At 41.6% G+C, this 21,150-nt stretch overlaps 1 protein-coding gene across 6 annotated transcripts in view; it reads right to left on the bottom strand.

Annotated features, from left to right (window-relative positions):
• FGFR2 (fibroblast growth factor receptor 2) overlaps window positions 1-21,150 on the bottom strand; it is an 87,871-nt gene that overhangs the window by 43,140 nt on the left and 23,581 nt on the right. For all 6 annotated transcript variants that reach the window (XM_077258717.1, XM_077258719.1, XM_077258718.1 and 3 more), the window contains exon 2: window positions 6,737-6,952. In XM_077258717.1, the coding sequence (XP_077114832.1) occupies window positions 6,737-6,884 (148 nt within the window). In that variant the 5' untranslated portion in view covers window positions 6,885-6,952. The remainder of the gene's footprint in view (window positions 1-6,736; window positions 6,953-21,150) is intronic.

Below are 21,150 nucleotides of genomic sequence, written 5' to 3'. Positions count from 1 at the left end.
GGCAGCACTCTATGGGTAAAGTGAATCTGTCACTAAATTTTTGCCGCCTAACCAGAGATCTGGAGAATGTAAGAGCAGACACCCCGATTCCAGCGATGTATCACTTACTGGGCAGCGTGATATAGTTTTGATAAAAATCACAGTTTTATTAGCAGGAAATTATCACTAGAGGACTAAAACTTGCTGACAGGTAGTCATATTCATCACCTCTGTATAACTCCGTCCCCACCACTGATGTCAGTTTTCTGCCTATGCACAGTGTACACAAAGCAGCCAATCAGTGGTGTGGGAGGGATTATACAGAGCTCAGCATTCAGAGAACTGGGAGGTCTGTAGCAGAGAAAACAGTGATTTTTTTTTTCAGAACAGCAGCAAGTGATATATTGCTGGTATCAGGGTCTCCGCCCCTACATCATGCTGCTATTGGATGAAGTAGCAAAAATCTGGTGATAGATTCCCTTTAAATAAGTAAATTTCAAATTTTTTTCTATATTATAATACAAACCATTTTAAAGTCTTTCAGTTAAAACCAGAAATAAATGATTATAGTAATCCAGAGATAATCTAGTCCCTACTGTTTGACAGTCAGGGAGATTCTCTGCATTTTCCTGAGATGATCAGTAGGCAACACAGTTGTCTCATTTCCTGCCCATCTGATCCATGATTGGCTGTGACGTGGGGGATCGGTGGGCTAAGCCAAGTGAGCAAGACTTAACAGTCTCTACTACAAACAGAGCAGATGGGGAGAGGCTCCTGCTGCAGTCAGTTGTATTCTAACCATACATTGGTTGTGAGCAAGAAAGACAAGGCGCAGCTCCTATCCAGGCCATCAATAAGGGGTCTGGAAGCTAAAATTAGGTCATTAGCATCTATTGTCACATGTAGCACCACCTGACGGACCCAATGTGACAGATATGAGGAAATCTGTGATCATCCCATATAGGTGTGAACGGAGCCTTAGGGCAGCTCTCGGATACTGCGGTTGAAGGACCTACTGAGGTCCATGTGATGGGTCTTGGTTTGTGTTTCACATGATTTAATGTTACAGATCTTAGACCAATCACTCCACAATCAAAATCTTTTTTTTTTTTTTTCCAAGCTTGTTAGTCAGGCTTCTTACAACCTAGCGAAAAGGAAAATACCTGTACACGCTGTACTTGGTCATGGCTGGTCTGATCTCAATGCAAAGCAAGACAAGTCAACTATACTGGCTCCCAATGTTTACATAAGGGTGTTTACACAGGGATGGGTGCTGAGGCTCCACCAGCAAAACCAGAGCCCCTGCTTGGAAGTAGAGGCACAAGCCCTAACACGGCCAGAAAGCAAAGAGAAGAAAAAAAAGGCATTTCAAAATGATTTCTTTTTACATGACTACATGTTTGAAGTTAACTCTTTACTTGCACACAGTAGGAGCGCAGCGATTTTAGAAGAGGATTAACTTTAATTCCTAAGAATGCAACCTATCAAGAATGATGGGCATCGATACGTGCATCCTGCCTTAGACAGGTCCTCCACTCCTTGCAAATTAACTGGTTAACTATTGGTTTATACCAGAAAATGGACATCGAGAGCTAAAACTCATTTTATTGGCTTTTTGGAAACTCCAGTTTTATGTGAATATTTTAGTAAAACTAAACATATTAAACATGTTTCATATATTCGAGCTTCTGTAAAGTGTTAATGATCAGTGGAGCTCCGAGTCCTGAGTCTCACACCGATGTTTTAAACCATGTGGTAAAGACCTCAGCTTGGGCATCGGTGTATGGACTCCATAGAAAGTCTATGGCTTGCTGCTCTGCTGTCTGGGGGATCGAGCTGAGAGTTGGTTGTGTCTGAAGGGTTAAATATGCATTTCGGGATCCAGCCCCCACAGATTAACGTTTTGTGTTGATAACTCACCAGAAAGATTTTTGCTTACTGTCCTCCTACTTGTGGAGAGTGACATGCCTGACATGCCAGGGTAAGGAGACTTATAGGCCATGCAATGCCGCTTTGGGAATTTAAATATGCAAACAGTTTCTTTTGAAGAGTAGAGGACTTGAATTCTAATGTAGCAATCCTAAAAGTCAATATCGACCCTTTAATGGTCCTTGCCACATGACTTAGCATAAAAGCCAAACCAAAATCTCAATTTGAAGACACGTTTCGGAGCGTTGCCCCTCATCAGTGCAAAGCAAGAGATCTGATTTGGCTGTATGAGAGGCCTCTGACTGGGGTCCTTCTGGAGAGCGACATGCCTGACATAAAATATTCTGGTCTTATCCAGATCCCATCATTTTCACCAACGACCATTTTCTAAAATTCTTTCAAATCTAGAAACCCAACTATCTCCCAGTCCCAATAGTTTGCACAGTATCTATGTCAGTAAAATGTAGCCGCAGTTGCTTAGACAGGACACACTGTGGCAAACTCTCACCTGTGGGCGGTATAAGGTCTGTATAGGTGGTTGTAAGCAGACTGCTGGCAGTGCTCTGGGCCATCTTCCCTATAAATGTAATTTTTTACAATGATGATGAACTTTATTTTAATTCTTTTTTTACTAGACTAATGTTGTGTGTCCTGTTAGAACGGAGGTGACTGCATGGCAGCTGTTCTTGGAAGATTGCGCCTGGAATACCTGGTATTTGCCAACAACTCCCTTCTATTTATATGCTGCACAGTACACAATAGCTATTTTAATAAGCTTTGGAAAAATTAACAATTTAAAAAAAAAAAGTGTATTGGAAAGACATTAGATTGCTCTTGGCTGCCTTTGCATGCTGGGACCTGTGGTTCCAGTACTATAGACGATCCATAGATATCACTTTCTGAATGAATAAGATTGTGTTTGAATTCAAAAAGTGATATCTATGGATCGTCTATAGCACTGGAACCACAGGTCCCAGCATGCAAAGGCAGCCAAGAGCAATCTAATGTCAAAGCTGTCAGGTTGGCTGATCAGACATCAGCAGGAATGTACGTCTTAAGTTATTTCTATTTTGCTTCTGGTATAACTTCCTTCTAAATCCCATAATAATACTAGTGCTCTCCTCATATCCTGATGTACGCTCTTGAAGATAATTATGTGCTGCTTTTTAGGGTGGGGGCTTCAATGTTGAAATATGAAACTGAGTGCAGTAAGAATTCTGCCTTTTTCTTAAGATTATGGTGAGCCAAAATGTCTATTAGATACATGGAAAGGAACTCTATGGATCTCTTTGTGCCCCAGGTTAGAAACTGATCTGCACTGCATGCACCATATTTTTCGGACTATAAGACGCACCGGACCATAAGACGCACCCTAAATTTTCAGAAGGAAAATAGGGGAAAAAAATTAATGCGTCAAATGAGGGTCCGTCTTACAGTCCGAATTCAGCTTACCAGGTTGGGGGAGGGGGAAATTGGCAGCACTGGTGGCAACGATGATATGACTCTCATTTCAGACTGATGCGGAAGGTTCGGCGGTGCTCGGTGGTACAGGGGCATTTTGTGAAAGTCCAGAGACCCCCCACACATCCATTGCTGAAATACAGTGGCTTCCAGAAAAATGGCCGCCGGAGGCAGTGCATACGCAGATTGCGGCAATCTCAAACTGCACATGCGCCGCCTCTGGCAGCCATTTTCCCAGTGGACACAGCATTGCAGCAGTGGAATTGTGGGGGCTCCGGGCTTTCACAAAATGATGGTGGAGCCCCGGCACCACCGAATCGAATACTGCTGCACCAGTCTGGGATGGGAGTCATATCATTGCCCTGCAGCATCGGACCACAGAACACCCCCTCTTCCTAGCCCAGGGCCGTCAGAATCACCAGACTCCTGCTGCCGCCACACTCCTGGGAAGTACATTACGACTATAAGACGCACCCCCATTTTCCCTCCAAATTTTTTGGGGAAAAAATCATGTCTTATAATCTGAAAAATACAGTATGCAAAAAAAAAAAAAACTACCTTAATTTCTATTGTGAACATCTATGATAATTCTCTATAGGCAGAGAAACTGCAGTGAAGGAGAAAAATGGTAATCAGCTCACCTTCCAAGGAGGACAATTCAGTGTGAAAACCACTTGCACTCACATAGGAATCTTAGTAGACCTTGTGCACTCACATAGGAACCATGGTAGACCTTACTTGGTCATAGTTTGGTGCATGGAGTGCAGAAACACGTCAGGCTGGTAACCAGGACAGAAATGGAAGAAGGGTCCATGAGGACCGAGCTCCAGCACCAATGAGAAAATGTCAAAACAGAACTTTTACTGTGCAATTAAAATCATGGTGAGAAAAAGCAAAAAGATTTTAAAAATTAAGGATCCATACAGGCTATGCGTTTTGGGTTGGCAACCCTTATTCAAAGCAGTTACCATAACTTAAAATGTTTAAGCTTATGAATCCTTAATCTTTTTGTTTGCTTTTTCTCACTGTTTTTGAATGCACAGTAAAAGTTCTGTTTTAATATTGGTTCTGGAGCCCTGTCCTCATGGACCCTTCTCCTAGAGAAACTGCTGTGTACACACATTTTTTTTCATAGACTTACATTGCAGAGACAGGAACTAGTTATTCACGGATGTATATATGTGAGGGGTCTCTATGGCTAATTAAAATCCGCTGCCATCTGAACTCCTAACCACCTAGGACAGACTAGTTTGCACCCCTTGCCCCTTGCCACGATCCTTTGGTGAATTCCCTAAATGGCCGTTTGCTAACTTGGGTAATATAGCAGCTACATTGGCTGCCTAAAAAGAGAAAACAAGTCTCACATGTAATGACTTTCTGATGTCGTCCACCTCCAGGAGTCACATTGTGTGTCAATTTCAAATTTAATGAACGATATGTCAAATGAAATCACATTATGTCCGTGGTTTTGATTGGTGGGACCCTCATTTATCCTCTGAAATTGGCAGAATTACAAGCTTAGATGAAGATGGCTCATAGATGTCTACGGGTCCATCTTCACCTAACCCTTTTTCACAGAGCAGATCACAGCTAATGAAGACTGACTGAGCACCTTGGCACCCCACCCCCCCCTTTTTTTTTTTCTTTTTTTTTTTTAAGTAATTGTTGGGGGTTTTCAACACCAAGACCAACACAGATCAAAAGTTTTGATATTTCATTATGAAATGGAAAAAGTTTTCTAAAAGGCACTCTGTTTTAAACTAACCTCAATAGAGCATATAAAATCGCGCTGCCCAAAGCAAGTGGATTGTGATATCACTTGACCGTCCAATTATTTTATTGAAGCATACAAGTGAAGTCACCAGAAGTGTTTTAAACAGTTTTCAGATTCAAAGCTTGTTATTTACTAAATCTCTTGGTCAAAAATTGTACCCGCTGACACACGTCTAGAATATGTTGAGTGTCAGGTTTTCCAGAAACTGTTACAAAACATAAAAGGACTGCAAAATCGCCAATGTGTGAAAAACAGTAAAGAAGAATGCTGATGTGATGACATTAAATAAATGAAACTATGGTATATGTATAGCTCCACCTGCCTAGACACAGGGCAAAACTAGTTTACGAAAACACATATACGTTAGACTATTTTACCAAAAGCCATCAGAAAACTATGTTGTAAGAATGTTATAAAGCCGGTTATCTTAAAGGAAAGTTCTCAGTTCGCTGCTCCTATACCTAAACCTTGGCACAATAGGAAAGTTGGCAGCACAACCTTAAGCCGATCACCACTGGATGGAGGGTTGTACAGGTTCAGGTGTGGTCCTGCAGACACTACAAACAGGACAGGCGGCATTGCTCCCATACCTTTTAAAGCTGCACATATCAGACGGATTGACAGCCTGGAATTCAGAGTGATGACTATATGCTCTGATGCATCATGTCTTCAGGAAGAGTCTCCTGCAGGGCAAAGTCACCGGTGTTCTTACAAACTATCTCCCCTGGGCAAGGGTGCAACCAGTGCTTACGAATTTTAGGCTGGGAAGATGAGTGATCGCACTTTTTAATATGTTACGGAGATGGGGGCCTTACAATATAAACGGTGTGTAAGAAGTACGCCTAGATTGTAGATTATGCATCGCTACCTTTCAGCTCATCATGTCAGAGACTTGTAAATAACATCAATATCTTAATAAAAGGGCTCGTGCACATAGCCATTTTTCTCGTGTGAGTGCTAGCCATGGTTTATACAGATAACACTTGTACCTTTGATATTTAATGGAGCAGTGCACATGTCCAATTTTTTTTTCATACCTAGCAGTAGATAGAAAATATCAGAGACATGTCCAATTTTGATCCGAAGGTCTGATCAAAATTGGCAATGCAAGTCTTAGGTTTCTTGAAAAAAAAAAATCAGACCACACTCGGATGACATGCATGTGGGGCACAATTTACATGGACTTACAGAAAAGACTATGTGGAGTAAAACAAATTTTCTCTCCATGCATGAGAAAAACTGGTCAAACTCTGGTCAAACTCTGGTCAAACTCTGGTCAAACTCTGGTCAAACTCTGGTCAAACTCTGGTCAAACTCATCAGTCCGTTTCGGTCGTAATGTGGAGAAATCGCTCATGTGAACCTACCCCAATTGTAAGACAGAAAAGGCAATGGCACTGGGTATTGCATAGAGTGGAGTACTTATTTTTTCTAAAAAATATTACTTCCAAGTTTAAAAATAAACGCTCCCCAAATATTGCCTTCAATAAATTATATCAAACATCAAAACAAGAGTGTTCATCTCCAACGTTTTCTAACTGTCCCTTGATATGTTTCTGGTTTTCAATCGGGACACATTTTTGCTATATCTTACCTTCTGGTTCAATGGTGGTATCCTCTCCTCGGCTGTAAGATGGACGAGCAATCGCCAAACCAACCAGAAACAGGCAAAGAAGTAGCAGCATGTTGTCAGTGTACCCACCGCCTGTTTTCCCTGAGCGCCACACCGAGAACAACCCCATCTGACTGGCTGTGAGCAAGCATGAGACGTAATCACCACTATGTGGCCCTCGATCCTGTTTGGGAGATCCTGTAAGAGATTAATGGGAACATTAAAATGAATTCATAATTTCTTTTTTTTTAAGCCTATTTTCATGTCGACACTTATCAGCCAATGTAAATGTTCATCTCAGAACAAAGTACTTGTTCGCCAAAGTGACCAGATATGATATTAATGATTTTGATGCAAAAGATCCAAAAACTTTTCAATATATGGTACTTTATATATCTGTTAGCCAAACGATTGTTCAGCTGACAAGTCATCTCTCCCAACCTTCCCATACACAAGAACGATCAGCCGATACAAAATTTTATACATTTTCAATGGAGAAGTAGGCAGCTGTCCAACATTTCTGGAAAAGTATAGCTCTTGGGAGAACAAAAAGACGGGGCATTTTAATCCAAACTGCCTGATCCTTCTCTTTCCCATCAAGTACCAAGGACAGAGTCAGAAGTCACCCCACCATATACATTAGACGATTAGCTGGTGAGTTCAACCAACTCTAATCTAAAAAATCTAGCCAAGACTACTGTGTAGTCAGTATTTTACAAACTTCCAATTTCTCTTGTATCCTCGGTAAGAAAAACAAAAATGAAAAAAAAAAAAAAACTTATATACAACTGTAAAAAAAAAGTTAAGGAATGTGTACCTTTATGGTGAAAAAAATTGCGTTGGTCTTTGCCAATAACCAGGGAGGTGAGGGAGATTGTGCAAATGTCATCTTACAAACAGATTACTAAGGAGTGGTTAAGACTCCATTATGAAGACTAGATTAGTTATTGTTCTTAATTATATGGATATTAAAGCTCACCGATTAAATAAAGTTCACATGGCAGCAGTTTCAATGGTTATAGTAACCCTTGGTGACTTGTAATATCAACACGATTTACAATGCGGAGAGTAACCCAATAGAATAAAACGACATAGAGAATAGTAATGTGTAATAGTAATTTTATATATTCTTTATACATGTAGACTGTACACCAGTCGTGTCACTAATTACTTAATTATATGGATAGGTTACAATACATATTTCCATTTTTATAAAAAGCGTCATTATTAGGAAAACATAAGTACTCAGTATAATTTCGAGATAGTTATACTCTTACAGAAATTAATAGAAAGCTCTGGCACCAATGTCTTGTTGACAGATCCCACCACAGTTGGGAGTAATCTGCCAATGATCTAATGTCTGTGGACCCTGGCAGGCTTTGCCGGCTGCTTGTCAACAGAATTGGCCATTTTGACCATATTTCTTAGCCAATCCTTCACAGGGATCATAAATGTTAGCCAAGAGCTCTTCACTTATTGCATAACAGCTTTAGTGAATCTGGCCCAACATGATGATGTCTATGGTTTATCTTCTAGAGTCAACTTTCTCAAATATATCCTTGGGGAACTCCCCACAGGCGCTCTTTAGGGTTTCCTTAAATGTTGACTCTGCCGATAATAATTAACTCGTATTTCACTATAGGAAATCTCAAAGTATTGCCTGTTAATGTTCCCTGAGGAAATATTTGAGAAAAACATGAATCCGACATCTTTTGGACAAATGTGAACCCACCAAGTTTTTTTGGGGATACGCAAAGCATACTAAGACATTCCAATCTCTTTTGTCCTGAAGTGACTTTTTTGTGTCTTTTCCTGACCACTCTTTTGCAATATCTTTGGCCAAGAGCATTTTTTTTAACACAGTGTGAATATGTACCTACCCATTCTTATATCAATGTGTTCCTGCTCATTTCTTTAGTTTTTTGTACATATGGGAGCATGGCTCTCCTTTTTGACCTGTGCATCTTATCAACATAGCTTTCCAAGGGCAGGTGCCAAACAGGAAGGTCTGGGTCCTGATGTGCCGCAGTCTGTTTTGAGATCTGCCGACACGTAGTGAGGTGAACTACAAGAGTTAGGGATCATCCTGATTGGGTCACTTTTTCGCAGTTGGATGGCTTTTACTCTCTTTTGATCAAAATAGTGTCAACTAAGTATCCTATGCTATTTGCATGTATTATTACTACCGTATTTATTTAAACTCACTGCAGGGTATGTGCTCATTTTGTTGTAATACTAGGTTTTTGATTGTTTAAACTAGAGAATGCCTTTCAAGCCGAATCTGCCTGAAGAATGGTCCGGTCACTTCTTTCAAATGCGGTTAAAAGAAGCTCAAATGCCTGAACATATGCACAGCAAGTCATTTTTAAAAATACATATGTTCATTCTTTTAAGCATTTAGTTTTTACTTTTATACTATAAAACAGACACTTCCATTATGAATGGTTGAGTCCATGAAATCCAGTCAATCCGCACAATAAAGTAAATTCAACTGTCACCATTAAATGTTGTCATTCTCTCTATTGTGAGTCAACTTCATAAAAACAGCTTGGATACATTGCTATATTTCCCATTCTCCCGTCACATTTGGCAATGAGATATTGAAATAAAACAAATGCCATAATTTAGACATTAAGATACCAACCATAGTAAAGCGAAGACTTCAGTCTTCGAAATGATTCCAAAATTCCATGAGTACTGGAGAGTGAGAAGATTTTTCCCCATGTAATCCACTTTTATTAGGGTGGTAGAACAAAATTCTGCAAAGCAAGCAAACCACATGGAGGATAACTTGCTGCCACATCTCTGCGATAAAAATTCCTCCAGTCCAAAAGTATAGATCTCCATTTCTAAAATGAAGATGTGGTGAGAAACTTTCATCTCAACATAAAATGTGGTTGGATTTATTAAATATGAATCAAAATTGTTCTGAATTTTGGTGCAGGAGATTGTGCTGCGTTTTGTATGATTCCTAAATACTCGAGCAGATGCTTGACCCTAGTGAGATGCAGGAAAAGGATGGGTGTACATCTATAATCGATAAGCAAGGACGGCTATAGTAGGAAGGGTCACAGGGGACCCATAAAGCAGGTGAAGGCAGCCTACACAATAGGAAGCTGTAATAGTTCTGCTGTTACAATAGGGTGAAATATAAGCTAAAAATAACCCAAAAAGTAAGACGCTTAGAAGAATTTTCTAAGATCACGTTTATACTAAAGAATTCATAAATCCATGTGAATGATATGGTTGGATGTTTGGTGATAAATCATTAGGATATGATGGCCAGCAATGGAGGTAGGGGTAAGTTGATCAAGTTTATACAATTTATTTAGACTTTGTATAAGGGATGGAAAACTGTTCTCATTTGCTTGAAAATAACATATCCATGGACATATATTGTAGACTAAGAAATCTGTAATTGCAGACACTATGGATGCCGATTTGGTGCTAGATTGGTGGGAAAATATGGAAGAAGCCACAAGTTGATTTTAATATAGTCCCCATCATCACTGGGTACAGAACTATTGACATCTATATGTGAGAAAAAATGTTTATACCCTCTGTACATTAAAAGTTAGTACCCACCGTACATATTGGATAGCTGTCAGCCAAACAATTATTCGGACAGCAGATATCTCCCTCAACTCCCATACTCTGGAACACTCAGTGCTGGTGTTCTGTGCGGAAGCCTTTACCAAGTTCCTTTAGCTTCCAAAGAAGAAAAGGATTAGCTATAGGGCTCATACTCAATTGCGCGAGACTCTGATGAGTCTGGCACGGCAATACCTGGAGCTGCTGCCGACACTCAGATCGGAGCGTGCGGCCGCATAGGAATACATGCAGCCGCACGCTCCGCTCCTCTGTGCCAGGTGCAGTGCTCATCCGAGTCTCGCGCAAGTGAGTATGAACCCATAGAGGGAAAGTTGGGAGCCCCCCATACACATGTTCAAATGATTTTAGGCTAATAGATATGGAGGAGAGACGGCTGCAGCGTGCCTTTTCCAGAACGAGTCCGGAACCACCGGTGCTGTCACCTGTGTTGCAGGGGGAGAGTTTAATTCCCGGACAGACTTTTGAACTTAAGACCGGGGGGCGTGGAGGACATAAAAGGGGGACAATACATGGGAACCAGTGCAGTCTGGGCAGGAAGCGATAGTGTGCGGGAACAGAGTGCTAGCCTTCCCACACAGCACGGTCAAGATGAAGTAGGCCTAAACCAGAGGGACCTACATCAGCTTGCCAGAGACCACAGGCACAGACGCTTCTAGAAACCTCTGACTGTGCTGACTCCCGTAGCGTTACCGACCGTGAGTGGTTCCTCCCTGCAGCCAGACCGTAGAGGGCGCACCCCGAGATGGGACCACCAGGCCGCAGACAGAGTGCAGCTGCCTGACATACCAGCTCCGGTACACTCACATACTGTGCCGGTACTTAAAAGAAAGGACTGTTCCTCCTCCAGTGAATCTTCCCCTTGGCTCCAGAACCTGCAACTGGACATTCCAAGACCATCTGCGACACCAGAATTCAAGGCCCTTTCCATACCAGGACAACACCAGGTTCTTCAAGCGTTCAGGCCAGAATGCCACCGCGACCATCTCAGAAACTACTACTTTTGAACTCTTCTTTATGTATTCATACCTGTTGCCCCTAAGTTGACAATATACAGTTTTACTGTCCAATCTTACATTTATCCCCTCCCTGTGTGGAGTAACGCTGTTAGATTAAATTCTTCTGTTAACCTTTGCTCTGCCTCCGACTGTTACTGCATCCGTTTACCTGCTTTCAGCCTTATAGGGGTTGTCCAGGCTTGTGGCTTATGTCAGTCTATGTGGCTGAAGACTTGTGAATCCTCACAGCGCACAGTGTGCACACTGTCAGGATTCTGCAATTTGCAAACATACTGTCACAAGCCAACTAGACGTGCACGGCCTTGCTCAATACAAGGGAACTGAGAGATCGGACATGTCTAGTAGGAAAGTGGCTGGGAGTATGGACATTGCATACTTGCTGTCACCTGACCACCCATTCCCGGCACCGGAGAATTCTGACAGTGTGCAATGTGCACGTTGTGAGGATTCACGAGTCTCCAGTCACAAAGAATGACTGTACATTTGAGCCCAAAAGCCTGGACAATCCCTTTAGGATACTTCAATTCACACCCATGTATACAAAGTGATGATGGCACCAAATACACAATTCCATGCATACAAATTAATGTATATGCTAAGGCAAATCACTGTAAGTTATCAGGAATTTTCGGCAGGCAAAGTTTATGCTCAACAACTAAATTCTGGACTCTTGTGAGAACAGTTTGTTTGCAGGACCTACAGCCATTTTTTTAAATCTTGCCTGCAGAGTTTTTACAGCTGCATTTTCCAACTTGCCTCCCTTTCTACTAGGAATAAAGAGCGTCACTTTCCAGAGAGGGTGAGGGGGGCTCAGCTTTGATTGCATAAGTCTGTGTAAATGACCTGTAAAATTAAAAAACACTAAATGCATTGTACGTAATGTATGTACCAACTATTTATAAATTGACAATGTATTCATTCAACTATACATAAAATCATATTTATATTATTAATGTAATATTTATTTTTGAGAAACCACAAATCAACTTTAGGAATGTAGATGATAAAATCTCTATGCACCTGGTTTTTCCAAACTATAAAGCGGCTGTATATTTCAACCTACAGTGGATGGATGCGGGCACACAGAAACATATAGGGGAGGTAGAGTAGTTCATCAAGATTTTAGAAACTTATTTTAGGACGCGAGATAACAAATAAAATGGAAATAATCTAGAGTTTTTCAATGAGATTTTGGAGCAGAAAATCTCCTAATCTAAAACCTCCTCCAAAACTTGGCGTTTCTTGGTCAGAAAATTCCATGTGCACAAAGCCACTCGTCTTTTGAATCCCTTGGCTGCATGGTCATCAGGATTGCTTCCATCAGTTTTTTCTAGCCATGCTAGGAGATTATGAAGATCTGAGGTTGAACTGACGAGCAAGCAAAGTTCTAAAAATAAACTAAACAATAAGATCGGCGTAACCGATGTTCCGTGCTGGAAAAAGTCTGCATCCCTTAGAGCCGAGGACTCCACTCTACGTCTTTTGGTCCAGTAGTCTTAGAACAAGGCCTTACAGGGTATACGCATGATTTTGACTATTAAAAGGAGAACTCGAGCAGCAGTACATAACATTCACACTTCTCCACTTTTCATTGGCGTTCCCCCATAAGTCGAATATCTTTTTGTTTTATGTCTTAACAACACAGGATGATGTTATGGTGTATGCAGCTCAAAAGGGAAAATAAGAATAATGTTTATATGTAAACCTTGAAAGGGCAGCATTAATAATGCTACCCACAGACATTACTCTTTCACTAGAGGATCCTGTACACAGTATAAGGTCTACGCAGCGACAAAATCCTGACCTGACAACTAATTTCAAAGTAAACATGGACCCAACAGGATAGATTTTTCAGTTCTATACTTTTGTTTTCTCTTGGGATAAGTGGTTCCAGACGCCTATCGCCATGCTTTATTACGTCTGAGGACAGGGTAAAGAGTAAAGCTAACAAAAAGGAAAAGATAAATGTGGGTGTTTTATAGTATATTCTTGGGCAGGGGTCCTCAATCTGTGGCTCGGGAGTCAATATGTGGCTCGCATGTCTCTCACGTGTGGATCCGGGATGTCTGTTCAATTGTGTGTCACTCAAATGTATTGGACTACACCAGGGGCATTATTACATATTATGGGGGCACTGAAGGACTAATGTTATACTATGGGGCAGTGCTGATCAGCGGTTTTTCTCATGCCAATTCATTCTATGGACACATAGAAATCATCGGACTGCACTAGGGTGACATCTGAATGCAGTCCGATATCCATGGACTCAGACAATGGAGAAGATGGAAAAATTGTGTTCTCCATCTTCTCCTCACCCGTGATATGGTTCATCACACCAAGCTGACACTCGGATCAGAGTTTGATTGAAGAGTCATTACCATAAATCGATCCAATTCTCTCGGAGGAGAGAATGTACGCTTGTGTGACCCTGGCCTTATGACTCAGGTCATTACTACTTTTTAAGGTGGTTCTCGGGGGGGGATTAGTACTTTGTAAACCGGCATTCAGGGTATTATCAATTTCAAAGAAGGCACTTGTGGCATTATTACTTTTTTAAGGGGGTACTCACATAATTACTACTTTACAATGGAGCACTTGGGAATTTATTATTTTATATAGGGACACTTGGCAATATTATTTTATAAAGGGGCACAAATACTTTGTAAGGGTGGTCTTAGGCCATTATTTATTTATAAGATGGCACTTGGGGTATTACTACTTTATAAAGGGGCACAAATACTTTATAAGGGTGATCTTGGGCCATTATTTCTTTATAAGATGGCACTTGGGGTATTACCACTTTATAAAGGGGCATTTGAAGTATTGTTAGCTTACAAAGGGGTACTCGAGGGATTGTCATTTTCAAAGAGGCGCACAGGGGGTTTCCACGATTTTTTTGCATTTTCTGTCGTTTGCAACCATCGACAGTACTAAATTTGACTCTCAAGGTAAGAAAGGTTGGGGGGGGTCTGTTCTTGGGGGACATATTATAGAGGCACTCATCTCTTCAAGGAACTGGAATGTTAGCACACAACAGGGGAAAGAACAAGTCCCAAGGATCATAGAGATGGTGTAGATGGAGAAAGGCCAGAAATGCCCTCTCAGTAAGGCATTGCAGTAAAACCGGACCCCAGTGCTACAAAACAACAGTGCCAACCACCGAGGCACCATGCTGCCAACCTTTATCATGAGTGTCAAAATCTAGCACTACAATGTGGAGCCCCACAGCGCAAAGAAGTAAGATTGCCTTCCCTGGCCAAGAGGAAAAACATAAGGGAATGTATGGTATGTGCACCGTATGGAGATTATTATCGACATCTCAACTTGTGGTTATGATTTACTACACAGATCTCAAATTTAAAAAAAAAAAAAATACATTATATATATTCATTGTGCTGGATCTCTGGAGATGAGGTTTTAGATCTGCCCTGATGTAGTCACAAGCAGCTAACGATGGCCCAAAGGGTTAAAATGAAAATTCTGCTCCGTTACATCTGTATGTATATATACACATCTTATTAACATTCATGGACATAACAAAACACCATGTAAGCTTCACTGCTGCCAAGTCCTCCCCATCAGCTAAAGCTTGGGTTTCTCTCACAATACACAATCATTTTTTTCATGTTGCACCTATGTACACAAGTGTAGATATACATAGAAATGGCAGGGCGGTATACACAGAAGGAGCGGGGCGGTATACACAGAAGGAGCGGGGCGGTATACACAGAAGGAGCGGGGCGGTATACACAGAAGGAGCGGGGCGGTATACACAGAAGGAGCGGGGCGGTATACACAGAAGGAGAGGGGCGGTATACACAGAAGGAGCAGGGCGGTATACACAGAAGGAGCAGGGCGGTATACACAGAAGGAGCAGGGCGGTATACACAGAAGGAGCGGGGCGGTATACACAGATGGCGCAGGGCGGTATATACAGATGGCGCAGGGCAGTATACACAGATGGAGCAGAGTGGTATACACAGAAGAGGGGCGGTATACACAGATGGAGCACAGAGGTATACACAGAAGGAGCAGGGCGGTACACACAGAAGGAGCAGGGCGGTATACGCAGGAGGAGCAGGGCGGTATACACAGGAGGAGCGGGGCGGTATACACAGGAGGAGCAGGGCAGTATACACAGAAGAGGGGCGGTATACACAGAAGGAGCGGGGCGGTATACACAGGAGGAGCGGGGCGGTATACACAGAAGAGGGCGGTATACACAGAAGGAGTGGGGCGGTATACACAGAAGGAGTGGGGCGGTATACACAGAAGGAGTGGGGCGGTATACACAGAAGGAGTGGGGCGGTATACACAGAAGGAGTGGGGCGGTATACACAGGAGGAGCGGGACGGTATACACAGAAGGAGCAGGGCAGTACACACAGAAGGAGCAGGGCGGTATACACAGGAGGAGTTGGGCGGTATACACAGGAGGAGCGGGGCGGTGTACACAGGAGGAGCAGGGCAGTATACACAGGAGGAACAGGGCAGTATACACAGGAGGAGCAGGGCAGTATACACAGGAGGAGCAGGGCAGTATACACAGGAGGAGCAGGGCAGTATACACAGGAGGAGCAGGGCAGTATACACAGGAGGAGCAGGGCAGTATACACAGGAGGAGCAGGGCAGTATACACAGGAGGAGCAGGGCAGTATACACAGGAGGAGCAGGGCAGTATACACAGGAGGAGCAGGGCAGTATACACAGGAGGAGCAGGGCAGTATACACAGGAGGAGCAGGGCAGTATACACAGGAGGAGCAGGGCAGTATACACAGGAGGAGCAGGGCAGTATACACAGGAGGAGCAGGGCAGTATACACAGGAGGAGCAGGGCAGTATACACAGGAGGAGCAGGGCAGTATACACTCCTTTCCTGAAGCCCCCTGCCTTTACCATGGAAGACTTAAATAAACACTCCCCTATAAAAACTGCACTTAAACATTCCCTTTATACAAATCTCCAGCCGAAACTTGCTGCCTCCATAAAAACATATTTATGGCTTGTGCCAGCTACTCAGACTGGAATCATTTTTTAACTTTCTTGACGTGAACGATTTTTTTCTTAACCTAAAGCTCAAGAAAAAAAAACAAGAGTGAGAGAAAAAGAGGCCCCTGAGCTAAAAATGCAGCGAGTTCAGCCAGAACATGAGGACTAAGAATCATTAGATGAAATATATATACATTCTGCCATACACGTGTACAAGTATTTGGGACAGTTGCGATAAAAACTACAATGTCGTCATTTTTTCTTGCTGCTGCTCTGTTTAGCAGTGCGGAAGTTTACAATTAAAGTTCTTGCCCATGATAAGATAGAAAACAAAAATCATAGGCAGAACATGGCACACTGTTTCCAAGTCCTGAACAAGCCCTCGAAATGACACCAGTGATGGAAAGGTTTGCATCAGACCTCACTCAGACATCTAATTTTCATGTATGTGTTCTATCCAAGTTTTTCCCTTTATAGAATATATTAATTTTTGAATAAGGCCCCTCTTAAAAGGGTCGTGCTCCTCTGTGCACCTCGCCACAAATCGTACTCCAGTCGTTGACTGGAGTAAGATTTGTGTCAACGGTATATCAGCAAGCAGGCATCGCCACTCCCCGTCCCCATACTGCTCCAGCTTTGCCCATTTTGATGGATCTGGCCAAAAGTGACAAAAATACCAAAAATTGCAAAATTTGTGAAAAAATGTTATGACTTTTCAGAGCATTTCATTCCACAATTCTAAAAATCACTATGATGAATCAGGACACGAGTGACAGAGAAAAAAGTAATAATACAAAAAAAACAGGGACAAGTGCATGTTTGTTACTAGTCTCAGATAAAGCTCATAAATACAAGTCAATGGGTTAGTACAAAAATAAATGGATAGCACATGAACATCATTTGTGGCTCATTCAAGTGTTGTAAATTTTTTACTTGTACTGGGCAAGGGAAGCTTGGAGCGTTTTGTTTTGCATAATAATACGCTATAACAGACACATAGATCAACAATGGATGAAAATTGGATTAAAACTTGCAAAAAAAATTAGATGTCTGAATGAGTCCTTATTAACACAGGCCTTGCAACGGTTCATATAGTGTGTAGTTATCCATCCGTTGGCCAGACCAATGTCTCATTTATAAAGGAATGTCTCTAAATTATAAACAATTAGAGAAATGTATGAAAACTGGTGCAGAGGAAAGGGTTCTTCACTTCTCATTTTTCAATGACATTTTGGAAAATGAAAGCATTAACATGGTTACATTTTTATGCATCTGCCCTACTCTGCGCAATTTTCCTTTGTTGTTCCATCTATTCTTGTTCTGTACAACACAGAATGAGCGAACGTGCTCGGATAAGGTGTTTGACAGCTGCAACACAAGCATGGATGGCCAGTTTGTTAGGTAATCCTTGCATGTGATTCAGCTGTCAAACAGCCGCGGGGACTCGGACATATTATTCGAGCATGTCAAAGTCACTCGCTTAGTACCCGAGCATGCTCGGATAAACAGTAGTGGGGACTCGGACATATTATTCGAGCATGCCAAAGTCACTCGCTTAGTATCCACGCATGCTCAGATAAACAGCCGTGGGGACTCGGACATATTATTCAAGCACGCCGAAGTCACTCGCTTAGCACCGGAGCATGCTCGGCGGATAACACCTTTTCCGAGCCCGGTCGCTCATTACTAAGAGTTACCTATTATCAGACAATTCAGGATGACAGCGATATCCTTTATACTATTTACTGATAAGTAAATTTCTTCAGTTTACATACAGTTCCTCTCAATATTATTTTCTCTGTACTTTACACATGAGTGTTACTTTGGTCCCTTTGGTTTCTGTAGAGCAGGGGTGTGGAATCTTTTTTCTACCAAGGGCCATTTGGATATTTATTCCATCCTTCGGGGGGGGGGGGGGCATACAGATTGCGCACTAACTCTGCCCACAAAGTTTGTCCTGACACTGGCACTGGTGTCAGGTTGTAATCTTTCACTGCATGCACCTCAGCGTTGAGTAGTGAACACTGCGTATGCTCACAGAGCAAGAAGAAATTAAATGTCCAGGGGGTCGTTAAAATACAGGTGCTGGCCCAAGCACTGCAGTCCCCGAGAATCTACTCGGGGGCTGGATAAAAGGTCATTGAGGGCCGTATATGGCCCACGGGCCTGAGGATCCCCACCCCTACTGTAAAGAACCTCATACAGATTAGATGTAAGTTGGTTGGACTCGCCAATTTCAGCAGGACTGCCTGACCATCTAATGTGTATTGGGGCCTCCCAATTGTCCCCCGACAGATTATATGGCAGGATATAAGATCGTGCCATTGGAACTCAATCCTCCAGTTCAATGTAGAGATAAGCTGCTGCCGATGATTGTGGCAGCAACTCTTTCATAGACTGGAGAGGAATGCTCAGCCGAGCAGAGAGTTCTTATGTATGGGAGAATCAGAAAAGAAATGTCTGCTGGATTTTTCCGGGTCTGTCCAGATCTGTTAGATAAAATCCTCATAAATTCAGTCTGTTAATGGCCAAAAAAGATATAAAATTTATGTAATACCAAATAATTATTAAAAAAAGGACATTTTTGGGCAGGTCGAGAACTCCCAGTACGGGACTTAAACCTCCCTATGCCACCAAATGATGGAGAGGATCTGTATGAATCCAAAACGGGCATGTTCTTCATCCAGATGCCATACTATGGAGCTAGTCCTGCCTAGAGGTCTTGCTCTTATGGAAAGCAATTTCAACGTACATCTCTAGAGTTCTGCTGGGAGCATAAAGCCAGCTATACACACTTCATAGCTATTCGCGGTTCAGATTTTATCCAATATCGATGGGTGCAGCCGACAGTTTAAATATGTATGGGGGTCCCAGACAGATGAAGTAGGGGCACATATGGATACGGCATGCCCAATTTTAGACTGCCAATCCTTTTGCTCTTCCTGAGATAAGTCATCAGCAGAGATGTCCTGCGGGAGAACACATAAGCACTCAGCAGAGCGAGAGCTCCTGGGGATCAGAGAAACGGCCAAGATAGCTACCGCATAAACCAGCTTTTAGCCAATAGCTATGGGGGACTTACAAGATCGTGACCAATAGCTATTGAGAGTGTCTTGTCATGTTAACATCAGTTACAAACAGTTAAATGTAGATGATGTCCAAAAGAATATTCAGCCAATAAGTAACACATATATTGAGAAGATGAATTGTAGATTTGGCCTACAGTCACGCGTTTTGTTAATTTTGTATTTTTTTTTGGGTGGTATTTCTTTGTGCACAAAATAAGCTGCATTTTACAATACTAGCAAAATCTAATGCACACACAGAGCTTTTATTCTCCTTCATTTTTTTTTAAATCTGCAGCATGTTTACCCATTAAAAGTAATGAGCAACTGAAAAAAAACGTATAACATTTGTGCAGCGTTTTTGATGTATAAAACGAACTTTATTAACGCACTTGTCAAATCACACATGTAATCTGCACCAAAAAAATAAACATTTAAAATGCAGCGAATTTACTTTCAAGAGAGAAGGTTTTGGCTGCAAACAAAAGAAAAAAAAAAAGCTCAAAAAACGCCAGCCATGCTTGTGTGGGTTTCCTCTGGGTGCTCTGATTTCCTCCCACACTGCAAAGACCTACTGATAGAGAATATAGATTGTGAGCCCCAATGGCCACAGTGATGTTTGCGTCTATAAAGTGCTGTGCAATATGATGACACTATACAAATAAGTATACTAAATAAATTGTTATATTGTTAGCTTGGAGTCAAGAATGATTGGCATTATGTCTTCATTTATGGTGGCTGTTGAACCTCTTAGGCATTAGTTATAAACTGTTGCTGTGTATATTATATGCATGTATCTCTGCTTGCGCTTTATTTGCACTTGTTACTTATAACTTAGTATTTTGAGAATTGAAGGTTGATTTAATTAGCTTTTTTACTTTCTGCACAAGCACTTTATATAGCCCATTAGGATTCATGCATACTCTATTGAATACTATTCGTGTTATTATTGACCTATTGAAAGATTATGGAGAATTTTCTATTTAACGATATTCAATTTTACAGCCTTTTTTGATTCCTCAAGTTTTTGTTTCTTGTTTTTTTTTTGCCCCAAGTGTTGTGTGCCTTCTTTGCGGACATGGCACTTTGGAGTCACTTTTTGTCCCCTCTTTTATTCTTCCTTTTTCTTTAAATTTGTCTGGTGTTTTTATTAATTGTCCAAATAAAGATTGCTATTCTTATACTTGATATGCTCCAGTGTCCTGTATTTCTTTTGGGGTTATATGATAGGAAATGTACAGTAGATTGTGAGCCCCAATTGGGGCAGTAAAGATGGTGTCTGTAAAGTGCTGTGGAATATGATAATATGATGGCATTATACAACTAAGTATACTCAATAAATCAATAATAAACATAACCTTAGGGGCTGATTCATCAAAGCTTTTATCCAAGAAAAATGGTGTAAAATCTTTCAAAAATGACAACATTTTTGCTCAACACACAGTTGTGCAAAAATTTAGCAACTTTTGTTGTTTTTGGTGCCAGTTTGAATCTGGGGAGGAGCCGAGGTGCGATGTGGTTTGGCCGCACTTGCCTATCCAATTCATCAAAAGTGAGAATGTGGCACATGTAGGCACAAGTCACTCAATTAATTTGGCGCCCTATATTTCAGCAAGACGGGCCCCAGTCTTGATTAACTGGACCATTAGTATATTAAAAAGACAAAAATACCAAAATTATTGCTTTTTAATAAAAAGTTTTTTATGTAAAATTCA

This window comes from Ranitomeya variabilis, chromosome 4 (assembly GCF_051348905.1).
Source record: "Ranitomeya variabilis isolate aRanVar5 chromosome 4, aRanVar5.hap1, whole genome shotgun sequence".
Taxonomy (NCBI): domain Eukaryota; kingdom Metazoa; phylum Chordata; class Amphibia; order Anura; family Dendrobatidae; genus Ranitomeya; species Ranitomeya variabilis.
Note: the sequence above shows the minus strand (reverse complement) of the source record. Positions and strands in the feature narration are given on the sequence as shown.